The 19,760-nt window shown below is 32.1% G+C and overlaps 1 protein-coding gene across 4 annotated transcripts; it reads right to left on the bottom strand.

Moving 5' to 3' along the window:
• Nucleotides 1-339: 339 nt before the first annotated feature.
• LOC107764113 (mitogen-activated protein kinase homolog NTF6-like) lies at nucleotides 340-4,774 on the bottom strand. Of its 4 annotated transcripts, none has more exons than XM_016582639.2 (6): nucleotides 4,484-4,774; nucleotides 4,026-4,155; nucleotides 3,423-3,560; nucleotides 1,327-1,659; nucleotides 990-1,173; nucleotides 340-900 (listed from the first exon to the last, which is right to left on the bottom strand). In XM_016582639.2, the coding sequence occupies exons 1-6, from the start codon at nucleotides 4,639-4,641 to the stop codon at nucleotides 728-730; spliced, it is 1,116 nt and encodes a 371-aa protein (XP_016438125.1). In that variant the 5' UTR covers nucleotides 4,642-4,774; the 3' UTR covers nucleotides 340-727. The 4 variants fall into 4 exon arrangements, with proteins under 4 accessions (XP_016438125.1, XP_075078168.1, XP_075078170.1 ...); XM_075222067.1 differs by having other exon boundaries at nucleotides 4,489-4,617; XM_075222069.1 differs by lacking the exon at nucleotides 4,484-4,774 and adding an exon at nucleotides 4,387-4,407.
• Between the last annotated feature and the right edge of the window lie 14,986 nt (nucleotides 4,775-19,760).

Raw genomic sequence — 19,760 nt, 5'->3', positions numbered from 1 at the left:
TAAAGATTGCTATATTTGCTCAATGGCTGCCATGAAAAGGAACAACTATGTGAAGATGTGAAAGGAATACTATCAATTTACTAATGTGAGCATAATGTTACAAATTCTTTTTCCAGGTTGAAAGGAATTGGACCATTGGGACCAAAGCAATGGGAGAATTTGCAGCATCACATACACAACACACTAATCCCATAAACAAATTGTAGAAAAATTATCTACCCGACAAATCTGAAGGAAAGTCGTCTCTGTCCTTATCAAGATAGAGAACACAGGATTTTCCTCCCCAAATGAAGGGAGAAAGTAACTGATTAATGCCAATTCAAGGCAAAAGAGCAAGTCAAAATTGAAGTATCAATATCACTGGTACTGTCGGTTTCTTATACAACATATGCACAAAAGCATAATCGATTTTTTTTCTTTTTCATACTTATTGGTTTTCTATCTCATGATCTGTTTACAAAGAGTTTCAGGTTTGTAAACAGAACAAAACTTACTTTTTACAGAAAATTTTGAGGGGGGGAAGGATTCTTGAGTAGAATATGAATCCAATAACTACCCCGTCACGCACTCCCCTATAACAACCCCGTGTATGAAAGGAGGCAAACCAAACTCTCCAAGCTCAGCTTAAAAGAAAAATAAAACAGATGTTACAATTGGCTAACCTGCCAAAGCCAAATCACACTCAATACATCGATCAAACCAGCAATTGAGGAAATATAGAATGAAATCACTTCATTGTATTAGGATCAAACTTTAGAGCTTCGTTCCATATGAGCTCCTTTATGTCATCCTCACTTAGAGATGCTTGTTCAAAGTCAAAGCTGAAAGGAGAATCGCAAACAGGTTCCTCGTTTATCTCATGCAAACTTTTCAAGAATGGATGATTCAATGCATCCTCAACTGCAGTTGCAGATACATTGAAATCAATATAAGACTTTATGAGTCAGAGCCAACAAGTTTAGAAAAGTAAAACTTTTTTATGAGCATACCAGTTATGCGTTTAGCTGGATCAAAAACCAGCATCCTTTCAGCAAGATCAAGAGCTAAAGGAGACACATCCGGGAATTTCTGGGAAAAGGGCTGTTTTGGAACTCGAGGGAGCTGCTTTACATACTTCCTAGCATTATCACTCCTTAGGAATCCAAGATCAGAATCCTCCGGCGAACCTAATAGCTTATTTATGGATAAGTGCAATAAACAGATTATATTATTGGTCTATAAAAATGACAATAAAGTAGTTCTACTATAGATGAGCATTAATGTTTGCTAATAAGAGTATAATACTTAAATGACATTATACAATTACTTATAAGAAAGCAGACATACCGCAATGATAAGCCCCAATTGCTGAGCATAGTCTCTGCCTGGGAAAAGAGGTTCTCTCTTAATGAGTTCCATCAAAATGCAACCAACTGACCATATATCAATTGCTGCAGTATATTCAGTACAATTGAGTAGTAACTCAGGCGCTCTGTACCATCGGGTAACAACATACTCTGTCATAAAATCTGCCTCTGAAGTGGTTCTAGCGAGCCCAAAATCACAAATCTTGAGGTCACAGTTTGCATTGAGTAGTAAGTTGCTAGGTTTCAGATCCCGGTGGAGGACGTTAGCTGAATGTACATACTTGAGTCCCCGTAATAATTGATAGAGAAAGTACTGAAAAACATCATAAATAGGATGTTAGAAGACTTTGCCAAACGAAAGTGAATATTTTCATTGTGCCAATAAACATGATTTTAACTAGCACAAACAACAACAACAAAAAAACCAGTGTACTGCCACATGTGGGGTCTGGGGAGGGTAGTGTGTACGCAGAACTTACTCCTACTTTGTGAAGGTAGAGAGACTGTTTCAGATAGACCCTCGGCTCAATGATTTTAACTAGCACATACATTTAAAACTAGTGTGAATATGTTAAGTTAATTATTTAATAATTACAGTTCAAATAGTTCAAGTGAGGACATTTGCCGAAGAACATCATATTATGACTAGAGTAATTTAAACTACCATTATTCAACTTCTAGTTATGAGACATTGAGAAGTTCAGTATCAAGCAATACAAGTAAATTAAGATGGATTCAACCGAAATTGGCCGAACTGAATTGGATAAATTATGACAGCACAAATATGGTAAAGCATGGTCAGGCAATAAGTAGTTCTTTATTTAGTGTTGTGGGTTATAACCATTATATAGCAGAGGGTATAATAACTGACAGATTGTGGTGCCATCGCCAACAACATAAAAGAAAGAAAAAGAAAAGCTGAACTTAGGTCAAATATCCAGTGTGAGCCTTCAGTATGCAAGCTAACATAATCAATCTCATTCAGAAGGAACCCGATTGAGCTCTCAGATTTTCCCCTATGCGTTACTAGGCGTCACAGAATTGTGTTAGAACAAACATAAATTAGAAATAGTATCAGAGACAGGAGGTTACCAAATAGATCTACCTTAAACACAATAACAAATTAGCTAATAAACATGCTAGTGAAAGAGGTTAGTTCTGGCTGTTAAAAGTGGTATTTCATTTCAGGAATGCAAAGGAAAAAGTATATCACATCCAAAATCCTAAGGAAATGTTAGGTGATAGTTTACAGTGACTATAAGGAGAGGGAGTGGATTAATAAATCTCACAAAGGAAGTCTATAATACAAGACGAGACAGCTAACATGCTAATCTAACCAATCATGCGAAACAGAATAACAACTGCCTCCTCCGGAACCATCCTCACTCAACCTGAATATCCCCAAAAACCCGAGTCTCCTGTGAAAAGATAATTATCTATCAGATGTAGCCAAAATTACTCCGCCTTTTGCTCCCCCAACATTCATAGGAGTCGTTCATTGAACAGCTTCTTATGAAAATACCATAGAGCCATTTCCAAACCTTAAAAGGACAATTTGGAGCATGGGTTTAGCTGTATACTAGTGAACTTCTGCTAAAAACACCATATATAACATGAAATGAACTTTCATTTTCTGTGGCCTTTTCCAAACCTAAAGGACAATTTGGAGCATGGAATTAGCTGTATACTAGTGAATATTCACGTTCTTCCAAGTTCTATCTCGTTCTCAGTATTCTATCAAATAACTCGAAAACACATGGGATGGAGAGAGTGTTTTTCTAATTTAAGCAGCACCAATCATGCAGGTACCAGTCTATTAAACTTGAAAATGTGACAGGCTAAACTACTCAATTCGACAGTGTGAAACTTAATAGCACATCATCAAACAAAGAATCAGCAATCAGCATAACCAGCAAATTTGATCTTTTCATCGAGCATCAATCATAATTGCACATATAACAAGTTATTAAGAGATGCCATCCACATGAAAATTTGGATTTTGTTACTGTTACAGAGTGAACGCTACATTATATAAAATTTAATGAAAGATGAGAATAAGCAGAGAGGCATACATACTTGGCAGTGATCTTCTGTCAGTGCTTGCGAAGAGCGTATTATCTGATGCAGATCGGTATCCATTAATTCATACACTATGTACACATCATTGAATTCCTCTCTGTCTGGTGGTCTTACTATATCTTTTATTTTGATGATCTGCACAACCAGTATACCAATATCAAAATCAACGAATTTTTGTAACCAAATTACAGATTCTACTAAAAAAGAACAATAGAGGTAAAAGCTATAAGCTCCACTTCAAAAACTATAGAATAAAAACATAGTCTTTTATATATCCTCAAATATTTGATTGTCACATTTAAGTAGTACTAAAGATTCCATTAGCACTTGGTACAAGAGGAATGACACATTTTTATATTTAGAACTTGTAAAGTTTTCATTTTACCTTTAATAGGATGATTTATAGTCATACAACTGTATATGATTTGTTTCAAACTACAAATTTTAGAAGTTTTTCTTTCTTTCTTTCTTAAACTTAGTGCACAATCAAACAACATCATATAAAATGGGACTGAGGGAGTATTGAAAGTAGCATAGGCAAAGGACATGAATTCTCCAACATAAAACAACTATACGACTTAGTAATTAATTTGAGCATACATTTTCATGATCCATGTGAGAAAGAAGCTTGATCTCGCGAAGGGTCCTTTTCGCATCAATCCTATTTTCAAATGCATTCCCAATTTTTTTGATTGCCACCTCCTCCTTCGTCTCCGAATTTGTAGCACAACTGCAGGGGAACCCAACAAATTGTCAATTTCCCACCTAATAAAACTAACAAGAATACAATCCAAATTAAATCAAAGTCACCATAGTCATCCCAATTAACATAAATCCTATAGTAAACCTTCACTTGTTTCTCAATCTCATTAAAAAGACTTAAACTTTACACCACAACTTTACTCTAACAACAGAAATGGATCTTTAAAAAGCTATATCAATATTTTAAAAATGTATATACATAATAAACCGCCCTAGCAAAAATCGTTTACTCTAAATTCTGAATCGTCTCTGCCAGTAACAATAAAAAGGCAACAAAAATGGATGAAGGGAAGTACCAGACCATGCCGTAAGCGCCACGTCCGACGGGTTGAATAGGAGGGATGTACTTTGATGTAACCTCAAAGAAGTTACCTAGTACATTGTACTCTACATATTTCCCCTCATGTGTTGGAACTCCTTTTATTTCCAGTTTTTCATTGGTTTCGTTTTCCATTTCTGCTCTCTTTGTCTGTCTCACTTTATTTTTCTTCTGACAGAATTTGATTGGGATTCGATTTGGAATGTGAATCTAGTACAAGGAGCTAAGCTCTGTTCAAGAAATAGTGAAGTAAAAAAGCAGCTATGGACACAAAGGTGGTCTTTTGTGTAATAAGCGGGGCCGACCCAGTGCTTATTTGGGCTCTTTTTGAGTTTGAATTTTGAATGGATTCCTTCCTCTTTTCCCCCTTCTAGCACTTAGCATAAAATATTGTAAATTTTATCTCCTATAACAAATTATTACACCTTATTTATAAAATATTAGAAATATTATTACTTATAACTACCTTTTTTATTTTATAGCAAAATAGGTATTTATTTATACCTACCATTGAGACATGAAATACGTCAATTATGTTTTTTCTGTCTCTCTTCCTTCTCTCTCTATCAATTAAGATTCTAAATACTCTCTTCTCCATCAAATCAGTAGAATCGTCGGCGCCATCATAGTGGTCGTCGTCAGAATCGTCGTCGGCATCATCATCCACTATTGGCTCATCCTCTTAAGCGAATAGATCTGGCCATGGCTACGCCGGAGAAGATTTGAGGACCCGATTGTTTGTCTCCATTTTTAGTTTCAATACAATATATACAATATTTTGCTTGGTCGAAAAACGTCATCTCCGACGAACTTTTTTCTCTTCTTTGCTATTTTAGTCACATACAATGATACAAATACATTATATTATGTACAAATACACTCAAATACATTATATTTTTGCATGTATATGTATTCTGAAGGTCTGTATTTTTTTAATACAGACGAATATCACTGTGTTTTATGATTTTTGTTGTTTGAATACAGTGAATTGAATACAATGTATAACAATGAATAATGAATATTTGTGAATTGAATACAATGTATACAATCAAATTGAATTGAATGGTATACACCATATTTCTTAATTATATCACTGTATTTATAAATATAGTCGCGCGAATACATGGAATACAACATAATAGCAGCAAAATTTATGTAGAATTGATTTTGTTGAGTTAAATTAGGAGTGATACACGCTAATTGATCCTCGTTCCGTTATTAAACAGTTAGACTCCTCTATTTTTAGGCGAATTTCGCTATTGTATGCGCGAATACAGTCGCCTAGCTAGACTCCCCTATTTTTAGGCGAATTTCGCTACTGTATTCATGAATACAAATACAGTAGCGCGAATACAACGAATACAGTCGCATAACAACTAAATAGTAGCTATAGAAAGTAATTATGTACATGATAGCAATAAGAAATTAATAGTTACTAAATAGTAGTGATTTCTAAAAATTCCTCAAGAAATATTCTTATTTTCTTTGACTAAGGAGGCGTTGGTTAGTGGGATATATTGAAGGTCGAATGACACAAATAAAATACTTTTGTACCCACTATTGATTTTTTATCCTAATAACTGTAAGTTTTGAGGAAAAAGCCTTATGGCAGAATTTTAAAGTACACTAGGCAGGATTTTCCTCGCGCCAAGATTTTAAAGCACGTAGTAGTTATGGTGATATTCAGAATTTTGTCACAAATCTTGAAGGATCACAAGAATTTTTAGCCACTTTTCAGCATTGTAACTGAAAAATCTGGTGATAAGTATTTCTGGTGCTTCAAAATTCTAACGATCGAGGTAAATCCTGCCCATCATGCTTTAAAATTCTATTGTAAGGTTATTTTGGCAAAATATTTTTTACCAGAGTCAAAATATAAATAGCAGTTTAAAAAAAAACTCATCCAGCTTGATTTATGGTATATCGAATCTAGGATTATTATTATTTATTACGCATTGTTTGGTCACTGGAATTAGTTGATATAAATTTTTTATCAAAATGTTATTTTTACTTATCCCACATTTAATATTACTTCTCAAATTCCCAGGAATATTATAGCACTAAAAATGCTTATTTGTATATTGCATTTGTAACAAACTAAAAAATTTAATTTTTAAAATCACAGATTAAAACAAGAATTTAACCAATATATATTTAGATAAACGATAACTGTTTTGCGCCCGTTAATTTGGTGCGAACACAGAACACGAGTAACTGAGTTACTAGTATTTTTGGTGGTCGTACACAATATTAACTATTCAATATTTAGCATTCAATCAGGCTCAGGATCGTCGATCATCCAATTGTTCTTTCATCTTTGTGTTGTTACTCGAACAAAATTAGCAAGTCGACGAGTTTAGTTTTTTACTGTAATGCTGGTGGTAACTTCTAAGAGAAACATTAATGTATTAAGTAATCTGATGAAATAAGTTGAAGATTAAAAAATCATTGCTTGTTTATGCTCTTTGACATAAATTACTAATCTTAGCGACCAAGGAAACTTTATTTTTCTGTTCGATCTTTGACTGTTTATGCTTAGTTAAATTACTACTTCGTTGGACCAAAATTACAACTCAAACGATTTGACTAGTGTCAGACCAAATGCTGGACTTAATCGTCTAATCTTGTTATTACAATTAGAAAACGGCAACCCTTTTAATTACTTAGTTAACCTCGACTTGAATTTGTTACTCTCAAGGTCATGTTATATTTAGAAGTTAAAAAAAACACGGACTAACCAGTTTTCGAATTAGTCATTCAAAAATAGTTAGTGTTTGCCAAGTTATTGAAAAATAGTCACTATTTTATTGCAACAGAGACCGGTCCAGCATAATATACTGGAGTTTGGTACACCCGTATATGAACTTCCAGCATATTATGCTGGACCGGTAGACTTTGCTGGCTCCAGTATAATATACTGGAGTTCCGGTATACTTTGCTCGAACTCCAGAATATTATACTGGAGTTCTAGTATATTATGTTGGAGTATTTTCCGGATTTTGAATAGTGTTTTCGTTCAGATTTATCTTTACATGAAAAATGACTAAATTTCGATGACTTTTAAAAATGTGACTATTTTTAAATGACCACTTGTAAATCTGGCTAATTTTAAATTTCTCCCTATTTAGAAGTATGTCGTTTGGTTACCTGGATTAGGATTACCGATATATGAAAATCTACCATAGTAGAAAATATTTTGGATCTTTCATTTACTTATAAATTTTTATGGTGATAAGTATGCCTAAGTGAAGAAATTGTAATATCAGCTAAGAATGGTTATAAAATATTCTTGAATATTTCTACATATATAGATAGGGGTGGGCATTCGAGCAGTTCTGTTTGTATATGAAAATTTTCGGTTTGAATTTTCGGTTTTCAGATTAAAGAATTGACAATCCAAATCCAATCCAAATAAGTTCGGATTGGATCAGATTTTTCAAGTTCGATCTCGGATTAATCAGTTGGATATTTTGGATTTTGGATTTTAAGCTTATGAGTTGAGATAATTCTTCTTTTTACAAAAATGAATAGAAGTACTCATGTTAAATTGCCTGAAAAGTTCCTTATTCTCACCGAAATCATCCAAATGAAGTATTCAAGTAATAAAATTATTATCGAAAAACTACAATAGAGACATTAATACGGTCGATAAGAAGTAAAAATAGTAAAATCATGTCCAAATAGAAAGTATTCTCACAGTAACTTAGTAATTAATATTGAATATATGAGATAATATCTAATGGGTAAAGTATTAAACTTATTACTATTGACACATGGATAATTGACTAAATATAAAATATAAGAATTTCGGATATCCAAAAATTTGAAGTACCAAATCCTATATCCAATTCGAAAACCAAAAATATTAAAAATTAAATCCAAAATCTAATCCGTAATCCGAAAATTCAAACAAAAATCCAAAAAATCTGGATTTCGATTTGGATTTCGGATTTTTCCAAACTATGCTCGCCCCTGTATATAGAGATTTGCTACTTGTTTACTTTGAGGTATAGCTTCTAGTGCTGTATTTAGGATAAAAAAATACTATCCCCTCCCTTCACTTTTACTTGTCCACTATTGACTTTGCACAACCCTTAAGAAATAATAAATGAAGTGCATAATTTACCATGATACCCATATTTATTGACGCATATTTTTAATGATTTTGAGAAAATAATTTGAAATGAGTAATTAATGCTATGGGTATAACAGAAAAAAAGAAATTGTTTTCTCTTGATATACTAAAAGTGACAAATAAAAGTGAAAATATATTTTTAGAATATTAGACAATTAAAAGTGAACGGATAGAGTATTTGACAAAGGTCGTCATTGCTTGCGTTAATTATCGGTGCTGATTATACTAGAGATGTCATTATCATTATTTATTTCTAACCTTAGTCGCTAATAATATGGGGGACACGATTTCATTTGATGAATTCGTCTAAGTTGGTGTATCATCTATCCTTCTCATCTTAGAAAACTAACAAATGTCATGTTAATTTTAAATTATTTAGCACCAATATTGTTTGTATAAATTAGAAGAAAGTCATGGCTTAAAGAATTAGAATAAAATAGCACCAGTCCTCTGAAATTTCTTAATTATTAAAAAAAGAAGAAGAAGGTGTAACGCTAGACTCTATTACCTTACAATTTCCCCAAAACTTAAGATAGATACGCTTATGGCTTCTCTATCCAATCAAGACCCAAATTTTGGTTAAATCATGATTCGTGACATGTTTTACCAATTTAAACTTGACCAAACCTCTCCAACTTGGAACATTTCGTTTTTTTTTCCTTCCTTTTTTGTCTTTGGATTTGATTTTTGACAAATAACGTTGTTTCATAATACTATGCTTTTGAATTATGCTTTAAACCCCTGTTTGGCCATAGATTTTCGTAAATGTTTTTCAAAAATATTTTGGCAAAACCTGTTTGTTTATAGATTTTATCCATATTTTGACAAATTTTGAAAATAAAATTTTCAAACCCCAAAACCAGCTCTACACCTTTTTTGGCTCAAAATATTACAGTTGGGTTTTTTTAAACAATTTTAATAATTACCCCAAACTTTTATATTTTATATAATAAAAAAAACCACCATCTATTATGACCCAACTAATCTACCAGCTAGTTACTATCTTGTTTTTTTTTTAGACCGATGGATCCTGTAATATTATTAATTTGATGAATTGGAGTAGCTGGTAATTGTGTAATTAGCAGTTGATATTAAAATATCAGATTATGGTTTTAAGATAGTATATTATGTAGTTCATTATAAAAATGATAATTTTGTGCCAAAACTTATTTATGTTCAGGACTATGATTTGTGATAATGATGATGAATACCTTTGATGAAGGTTCTACATATAGGATTAGCAAGTTTGTTTGTTTGGTATTGTTGGATATTTTTGATAGTTTTTAGAACTTATGGGTATAAGTCACGTTTCATTTTTTTTTTTAAAACGTAAAATATATTTTGAAAAATAATTTCCAAAATGATTTTTAAAACAAAGTTGGAAAACTCTTTCTAAGAAGTCCCAAAACCATTTTCCAATCACTTATGTCCACTTAAGAGCTTCCTACTTTGTAATTTAAGTCCTTTTTGGGGGGATAAAAGTGACAACTTTGGCACTTCTCTTTTACTTATGAATTAAGTTATTGTTCCACATATCATCAAAGAAATCAAACTTTGCCTCAAATCCATTTCTGAAACTAATAGTAGGCAAAATGAATCAGAATTCAAAGTGAGATTTCCACAATTCAAATATGGCATTACTTCATCCTCTGATCTTGTAAACTTGCACATCTTATCACATGATGAATCAGAAAAAGTCAGAATCAAAATGAAAACTAGTTTAGGCAAAATGAAAACTAATGATAAATTAGTTCGGAATCAAAATGATTGGTTCAATTTTATCCCCTCATTAGTCATGCTCAAACTAAGAAAAAGTAAAGTCTGTAAGAAAAGAAATTCCAAATTTACATTTTATCAATAAAAACAAGAACTATCTTACGAAAAGTCTCATATCCATTACAATTTTGTACACTCTGAAATTGAGAATGAAGTAAAAACGAAGAAAAAATAAAGAGATTAAAATTAATAAAGGTATAGTAGTTAATAAGCTAAAGCAGTGGTAAGAAAACAGGGGAAAAAGAATTTCCCAAAGTTTAAATCTGTACATAAAACTCCCCTCAACTTCATAAAACTACAAAAACACACCATCATCTATATGATCCATCAGATTCAGCACCGGAATTATAGCAACTAGGAGTTTCTCCTGGGGTGTTTCTTCCATTTGAAGATATTAAGGAAATTTCACATCCCTTTTTGTTTTTTGATCCACTGGCCATATTAACCAATTCAGCTGCAGAATTAATCAAAGACTTAAAGATTTTCATCTTTATTTCTCCCCTTCTTGGTGGAGGATTAAGCCTCTTTTGTTTCTGATTCAATTCCATTTTTATAATTATGGGGTTTTTGAAAGAGGAATTTTGTTGGAAAACAGAGGAAAAACAGAGTTTGAAGTTGGAGAGTATAGAGTGAAGAAAATGAGAGAGGTTCTATTATTGGTAATGAATTTTGCTAAAGTGTGGCCACATTTAAATATCAGTTTCTGTGGGTTAAGAGGGACTAAAGTGTGAATGCCAATTACTTGGTTGCCAAGTTTAGGAAATGTAGTGACATTTGGCTTAGCTCACTGATGCAACTCACAGTGACGTTTTGTTTTAAAAATGTTAGAAAAAAATAGTTTAAAAAAAATTAGGAGTTTTTCTTGATTGAAAAATAGTTTTATGAAGAAAAAAATTACAATAAATTGTAATCATTTTTTTCCCTTTTTAGCTTAAGGAGAAGAATTTTTTTTACATAAGACTGTATTGTCAAGTGTGTTTAATGAATTAAAGAAGATGAAATAAGTTTAATAATAGAGTTGCTAAATGCCTAATATAGTATCAAGATTTATTCTCATTAAAGTTTACTTCCTTTATTTTTGGCCAAATACTTGGATAGCTCCTTAAACTCGAGACATTTTGTAAATTAGACACTCTAACATAGCTAGCGACCAAATAGACACTTTTACTTGACAAAAGTGTGTCTTATGAATACCCGCGTTCATAAGACCAAAGGCGTGAAATACACTTGCTTAAGTAATCCAATTATTGAATACCACGTGTAATTAGGAGTAACAAAAAAACAAATACAATTTGTAAAAGGATTAATTTTTTCCCAAACCCCAGGTCGTCCCCTCCCTTGTCCCCAACCCTTCCTTCCCATCTTCATTTTTGGTACAATTATTATTCCTTCTCTCATGTGTTTACTTCCTCTCTTCTTCTTTTTTTGTATTAGTTTAATTATATAGTATGAGAAAGAGAATACATAATTATACTTATTACACTCGGTGTTTTTCTTAATCTCACAGTGACTCTCATTTTTCTTTGTTAATGGAGATTTATGTGAGTGTGTCTTGCACTAGTTGTGTGTATCACGAAGAAGATTGTTTCTATGTGTGTTGTCTTTGTGAATGAAAAAAAAAACAGTAGTTGAATTAACACTAGAAAGAATTATATATGTGTATAGTAGAGGTGGGCCTCAACTGTGCAGGGGATATCCTAATTATGGCTTCTTTTTGTCAAAGGGGTGATGTAAAAAAAATGATCAAATGCCGGCGAAACATCTTCTCCGACGGGATGCATCGCAAAAGTCAAACAAAAATCAGACACCGACAGATAGTTTTCGTTTTGGTCTGGGTTTCACGTTTAAGTTTGCAATTCTAAATTTTTGAGATATCTATTAAACTGAATGTGAAGTGATTTTGGTTTCTATTTGGATTTTAATAGGGGAGATGAGCCATTTTTTCAGATCAAGTATTCACCGGAGGAGATGATTGAAATTTTAAGACTTTTTCATATATAAAATAAAAATAAAAGGTTAACAAAAATATCTTCACGCGCTCAGTATCCACTATAAGACACGCAATCTGCCACATCAGACACTTGTGTTTGAAAGATACAGTGGGAACGAGTTTAAGGGGCTATCTAGCAATTTGGCCTTTAATTTTTTAGATTGGAGGAGCAATTGCTCAAGGATTAAGTGATTATAGGTAGCGCCTTCTAGAAGAACGATCCCTGGAGGGGTGTAGCGGCTTAGGGCAACATATCTTTTTGCTTTTTTAAATTTCTAATGTGAATATTAAAGAGAGATAAAGGATTAATGTGTTAAAGTGACTATTATAACTCTGTGCTCATTTGTATTTTTTGATCTATTCGCATATAATTAAGTTACTTTTATATAAAAAAAAATATTAATTATATAATTTTACTTGAGTTGTGGATCTAGTTTAATATTCATGAGTGAAATTAATTCTTTTATCGATGTCAAATCCCAAAGCAAATTAAATCAGTCAGCTAATGATACAAGTCCTATATATAAAAGTTGAGTCTGCGCTTCTTTGTCTATTGTTAAAGCTATCTAAAAAGGTAAGAAGAATGGGCAAGTAATTGGTAATGGTAAGCTTCCATATATGTGTGTGTGACGGAATTTCATCACACTTACTATTTATACCAAATTATTTTTAACTATTATAATTAAGTAATAAATTAAGGTAACGATAGTATCAATTAACCATTATTAATGATAAAAGAAAAATATAGAAAACACAAGTTATGTATTTCTTGATTTAGTATAAAGTGTAGCTATATATTCTACTGTCGAATCAGTATCTAGCTCCGAAAGAAGCACAATGCCCGGCACCAACTGAGATTGGAAGTTTGAAAGTTTAGTGAGAAACAAATGTGTTGAAAGGGATTTATATAATTTTAGGTGTAATTATTCAATTATAAATAAATTAAGGCTAAAAATTAATATGACACATGTTGACTCTAAGGGTGTGTTTGGTATAACGGAAAATATTTTTACGAAAAATATTTTCCAAGAAAATATTTTCTTGGAAAACAAGTAGTAATCTTACTCATTTCCCTGTGTTTGGTACGCAAATTAAGAAAAATAATTTCTCAAGAGTATTCATAAATAATTCAGATATAATAAACATAAAGACATAAGCTTTCGGACTAACAGCCTCCCGAACCCACAAATTTCATAAACTTTTGAACCGCTAAACTTTCGAACCCGTAAACTTTATAATTTCTAAACTCGCAAATTTCCAAACACATAAACCTCCGAACTCATAACTTTGGAACTCGTAAAATTTCGAACCTTTAAACTGAAAACAAAAGGAAAAAAAATTGCGGGGTCGCGGGGGGTTGACGTGATTGGGGTGGGTGAGTGACTCAGAAAAACGAAAAAATAGAAATTTGAAGTTGGGGGGGGGGGGAATGTGAGAGTAGGTGGAGTTTTTGAAAAATATTTTCCTAACTTTTTATAGGGAAGTCATTTTCCTCCGATTTCAAGAAAATGTGATATCTAAAAAAATATTTTTCAAACTATTTTGTGCAACCAAACAGTGGAAAATGGAAAAACATTTTCCAAAAAATATTTTCCGTCATACCAAACACGCCATAAGGGGTCGTTTGATATGAGGTATAAGAAGGTATAATGCTGGTATAAAAATTTAATACCACATTAATACTTTATTTAGTTAGCAAATCTGGTATAAGTTATCCCGGGATTATAATTAGTACCAAGATAACTAATACCTTGTAGAGGGTAGGGTAATTAGTGTCGGGATAACTTATACCTTCTTCTTAAAAATTATACAATTATCATTTTTAATACAACATACCAAACAGTGGATAAAAAATAATAACAGGATAACTAATCCCAACATAACTTATCCCGGCATAAGCCGTATTCAAACAAACGACCCCTAAGTGTAGCTAGATTTGACAGCGGATCCTGGGCTGAAGAACAATTGAACCGGGCCCAGACCAAATATGTTGGATCAGACCGGTGATTTCTTAGTCTGGGCTGATTCTGGGTCCTTTTCTGGACCGCTTTGTCAGGTCCCTGGGCTGGCCAGCCTAGTTGTCAATTAGTACAAAGTATAGCCTATTTTGGCGGCAAACAGTATTTTTTTTTTTGTTAAAAGTATTTTTTTCTTTTCTTCAAAGTTAATAGTGTTTGGCTAAACTTTTTGAAAAAAAAAAGTATTTTTGAGTAGAATCAGAAAAAAGTAGCTTCTATCCAGAAGTACTTTTTTGAAAAAATACTTTTTAAAAATTTAGTCAAACACTAATTGCTGCTCAAAAGTGCTTTTCAAATTGATTAGCCAACACAAAATAATTTTTACCAAAAGTATTTTTTTTTTTAAAAAGAACTTTTCAAAATAAGCAAATTTTAGGAGTTTGACCAAACAGTCTACTACTACTATCATAAATATGTCTTTGGAAGTGCAACTGATTAGTTAGAAAAAGAATATTGACTTCAATAATGACTCAAATGTCTCATAAAAGTCTAATACAGTTAATTAGTTTGGAAATAAATTCTTTAAAAGTTCCTGGTCGTTTGAAAGGTAGGAAAGATTGACCTGCAACTTTTCATATTTCTATCAATTCAATTCAACTTATTTCACACTCGGACACCCTGCACTTATTTTTTTTCTCCCTTTTCCCCAACGAATAGATTTTCTAATTTTTTTAATCAATAAGGAAATCATTCTGTCTCTCCTAGAAGCGTTCGTAATTAAGTGATCATCCATTAAACTAATTTTTGCAAATTTCATTTTAATTTGTCCTCTCCTAGTACGTAAGGGGAAGCTATTGCGTTAAGGTTCTTGAATTTGTCCAATTCCATTTGTGATTTTTACTTGCTCCAAAAAATAAAAAACAACAAAATATATATTTTTTGTATATACATGCATTTATATAAGTGTTTCATATATTCTCAAGAAAGAGAGGAAATTAAATGTGCGAAGAAAAGAGTAAAAAATAGAACTTCAAGTTGGAGACTACACAGTCAAGAAAGTAAAGAGTTTTCTGACAGATGTGCAAGTGTGAATACGAAATTAGGGAAATGAGAAATGGCAACACCCATTTGACCTACCATAAACTTGACGCCTGCCTTTTTTCTATTTGTTTCCTTTTTCTTTTCACCCTTTTTGTTTTTTGCTTTTTGGCTTCTGCTTGATAAATATAGTAATATTTGAAAAAGTTCATGCATACTGTATAATAATTTGGTTAAAGAGAATGTATACAGTATAATTTGATTGACTGCAAGTCTGCAACATATTCCTTAATTATTCTCTTTTAGTACAAGTTACACATCACTCTCTTTTAAATATTTTGGTTATGTAGAATCATTTACAACTCTCCTTAAAAATAGAAATAGAAAACTTTAGTCACTGTCATTAGAGATTGAAGCTGACTCACTTGGGATTTTAAAAGATTTTTCTCTTTTGAAGATCTCACGAAGTCAATGGCATTGGCGGAGCCACCTTGAACCACCTTTAGCTGGAAAATTAAATTGTATTATTAAATAAATTTTTTTATTTTATATATATTTACTATACGTTGATTTCTCTTAACTTTTTGATGTATCTAATTTTTTATATTTTAATACCCCGGTAAAAACTCTAGCTCATGAATCTAGTCCTAAATGAATTTTGAGTAGTTTACTTCATTCTAGATGCCGCAGCTCCTTCTAGAATGTCAAATTAATTGGAGTTGCAAATTTATCTTGTGTTATTTCAAATGTAATAGAAATTGTTAGTTTGTTACACACAAAAAAAAAAAAAAAAAGTGAGAGAGAGTTATCAATTCATAAGCATTACGGTGAAATATTCTGACCCTTTTTAGACACTCGGTGTCCCCGGGACCCTGCCCGAACATACCAACAGGTTTGAAATCATAAAATGGACTTCCTCGAACTCTCGGAACGTGTAAAACATCATCAAATCTAAGAATCATACCCTAAACCAAATTGATTCAAACTGAAGAATTTCAAGTTCTCCAATTTACTCAAAATCCTACTCCAAACCAAATTTAAAGAATTTTAAACCTTCAAATAGTTGATTTTTAGCTAGCGTTTGGCCATAAATTCCCAAATTTATTCTGAAAAATCTGATTTGGGTGAAATTTGGTTTGAAGATGAAAATGTGTTTGGACATTTGTTTTGGGTGAAGTTTGGTTTGGAAAAATATGAAACATGACTTATACCCACAAGTTCTAAAAAGTATCACAAATACCCAACACAACAATTATCAATAACATTCATTATATTATCGCAAACCATAGTCCTGAACATAAATAAATTTGATACAAAATTATCATTTTTATAATGAACTACATGATACACTATCAGATGACCGAAAAGACGAAGTAACATCGTTACAAAATAATAAGTGGTGGGATCTTTTATAAATACAAAAGTTTGGGATAATTTTTAAAAAATATAATAGTGATATTTTGATCCAAAACTAGCTATTGAGCTGGTTTTGGGATTTGAGATTTGAAATTTAGCCAAAATATAGGCAAAATCTATTGCCAAACATGTGTTTGCCAAATAAAACCCAAGTTTATTTTGACAAAATTTATAGCCAAACAGGTCCTTAGTATAGGATATTTACGGTGGAGTACTTCTTGCAAGTTAAGCCCCAACTAATAGGCAGCTTAGTCCTGTCATTTGTCATTACTTGTACCTTTGCTCCTAAGTTTCCTACTAAAAACTACTCCCTTTGTTTTTAATTTAAATCATTAGTTTGTTCAACAAAAAAAAAAATGAAATATTTCTATAATTAAAAATAATTTAATTTCAAACTCTTAATTTTATCCATTTTATCCTATGAAAAGTTTTATAACCAAACAAATGTTATGACCTCACAAAACTTTTACCCCTTAAACTTTTAAGATCCCAAGTTTCAAAACTCTTATTTTTTTTGTTAAACCTCGTACCGAATCAAACTAAATCATCTAAATTGAAACGGAGGGAATAACTAGTATTTTTACAATGAGTAATCATTTGGTGCTACAATTCTTTCATGACGATTTTCCCTTCTTAATGTCAATTTTCAAACGCTGATCTAAGATTTTAAATCATTTGATGGGAAGTGATATTGTCAATCTTTTATATGACAATAAATGTGAACAACATTTTTTGAGATCGAACTGAACACATAAAGCGCTATACTAGCATATATCCAAAGAAGAGGGCAGCCCGATATACAGTTTCGGCTATGTGCGGGATCCGCAGAAGGGTTTGTACAAGTATTTATTGTACGTAGTCTTACATTGCATTTATGCAAAAAGTCATTTTCAGCTCTAAGGGAATAATCTCTTTCTTATTTCTGTTTTTCTTTTCACGCTCGAATCGTAATCTCCCAGTCACGTGACCCTGTATTTTTTGCGAGCCTAAAGTATAGAGAACTGATGGAAAGCTCTGCCAAACTATTGACAAAATTAATTTGGGAAAGATAGGGAAATGGAATATGCAATTTGCAAGATATCAAGATTTTGAAAATTGAACAATTTCTGGTGTAAACATATATAGATAGACTCATATCTTACAAAAAGGCTCATTTCATTACATTAATTGAAAACGAAGTCAAAGGGAAAAAAGTAACAAAGAGATTAGTATAATAATAAATAAAGGTATAGTAGTTAATAAGCTAAAGCAGTGGTAAGAAAACAGGGGATAAAGAATTTCCCAAAGTTTAAATCTGTACATAAAACTCCCCTCAACTTCATAAAACTACAAAAACACACCATCATCTATATGATCCATCAGATTCAGCACCGGAATTATAGCAACTAGGAGTTTCTGCTGGGGTGTTTCTTCCATTTGAAGATATTAAGGAAATTGCACATCCCTTTTTGTTTCTTGATCCACTGCCCATATTAACCAATTCAGCTGCAGAATTAATCAAAGACTTAAAGATTTTCATCTTTATTTCTCCCCTTCTTGGTGGAGGATTAAGCCTCTTTTGTTTCTGATTCAATTCCATTTTTATAATTATGGGGTTTTTGAAAGAGGAAATTTGTTGGAAAACAGAAGAAAAAAAACAGAGTTTGAAGTTGGAGAGTATAAAGTGAAGAAAATGAGAGAGGTTCTTTTATTGGTAATGAATTTTGCTAAAGTGTGGCCACATTTAAATATCAGTTTCTGTGGGTTAAGAGGGACTAAAGTGAGAATGCCAATTACTTGGTTGCCAAGTTTAGGAAATGTAGTGACATTTGGCTCAGCTCACTGATGCAACTCACAGTGACGTTTGGTTCAAAATAAATTGAAAACAAAAAGTTCTCTATATATATTGGACATTTGATTGAAAAACAGTTTTATGAAAAACAATTAAAAAATTTACAATATTTCTGAAACAGTCTCTTCACAAGGTAGGGCCGTAGGGGTAGGACTACATACACACTAACTTCTCAATCCCCGTTTGTGGAATTACACTAAGAGGTCGTTTGGTTTGAATATGGCCTATGCCGGGATAAGTTATGCTGGGATTAATTATTCTGATATTGTTTTTTATCCACTGTTTGACATGTTGTATTAAAAATAATAATTGTATAATTTCTAAGAAGAAGGTATAAGTTATCCCGGCACTAATTACCCCACCCTCTACAAGGTATAAGTTATCCCGATACTAATTTTAATCTCAGGATAACTTATACCAGCTTTCCTAACCAAACAAAGTATTAAAGTGATATTAAATTTTTATACCAGCACTATACCTTCTTATACCTCATACCAAACGACCCTTAAGTTTGTTGTTGTTGTTGGAAAATTAGAAAACTACATAGTATAGTCGTTCCAATATATATATTGTATGTTTAGCTAGCAGATGCAAATATTTTTTGTCGACCAACCAAATATGTAACTTGGCCTTTTTAGAATACTAGTATGAGCTACTGCCGCCATGTAATCAAATTTTTCCCTTTTTTTTTTTGGTTCTTGTTTATAAACTTTGAAGAGATCCACTTTAAGGAGAAGAAAAAAAAAATTAAGGTTGCATTGTCAAGTGTGTATAATGAGTCAAAGAAGGTAAGATAACTTCAATAATAGAAGAGTATCAATATTCATTTTCATTATAATCTCAGGATTATAATTTCGGGATAATTTTATCAGCGTACCATACGACCCCTAAATGCCTAAAAGAGTATCAATATTCATTTTCATTAGAGTCTACTTCTTTTACTATTTTTTTTTTAAACAAATATTGGAGGAGCAATTGCTTAAGAATTAAGTGATTGTAGGATGTACCTTCTAGAAGAACGATCCGAGGAGAGTGCAGCGGCTTAGAGCAGGGGATGGCGATTATTTTTTATATGTAAATATATATATTTTCTAATGTGGGTTTTTCAGA

The sequence above is a fragment of the Nicotiana tabacum genome, chromosome 9 (genome assembly GCF_000715075.1).
Source record: "Nicotiana tabacum cultivar K326 chromosome 9, ASM71507v2, whole genome shotgun sequence".
Lineage (NCBI taxonomy): Eukaryota > Viridiplantae > Streptophyta > Magnoliopsida > Solanales > Solanaceae > Nicotiana > Nicotiana tabacum.
The sequence above is the reverse complement of the archived record's forward strand: the minus strand, read 5'-3'. Positions and strand labels throughout refer to the sequence as shown.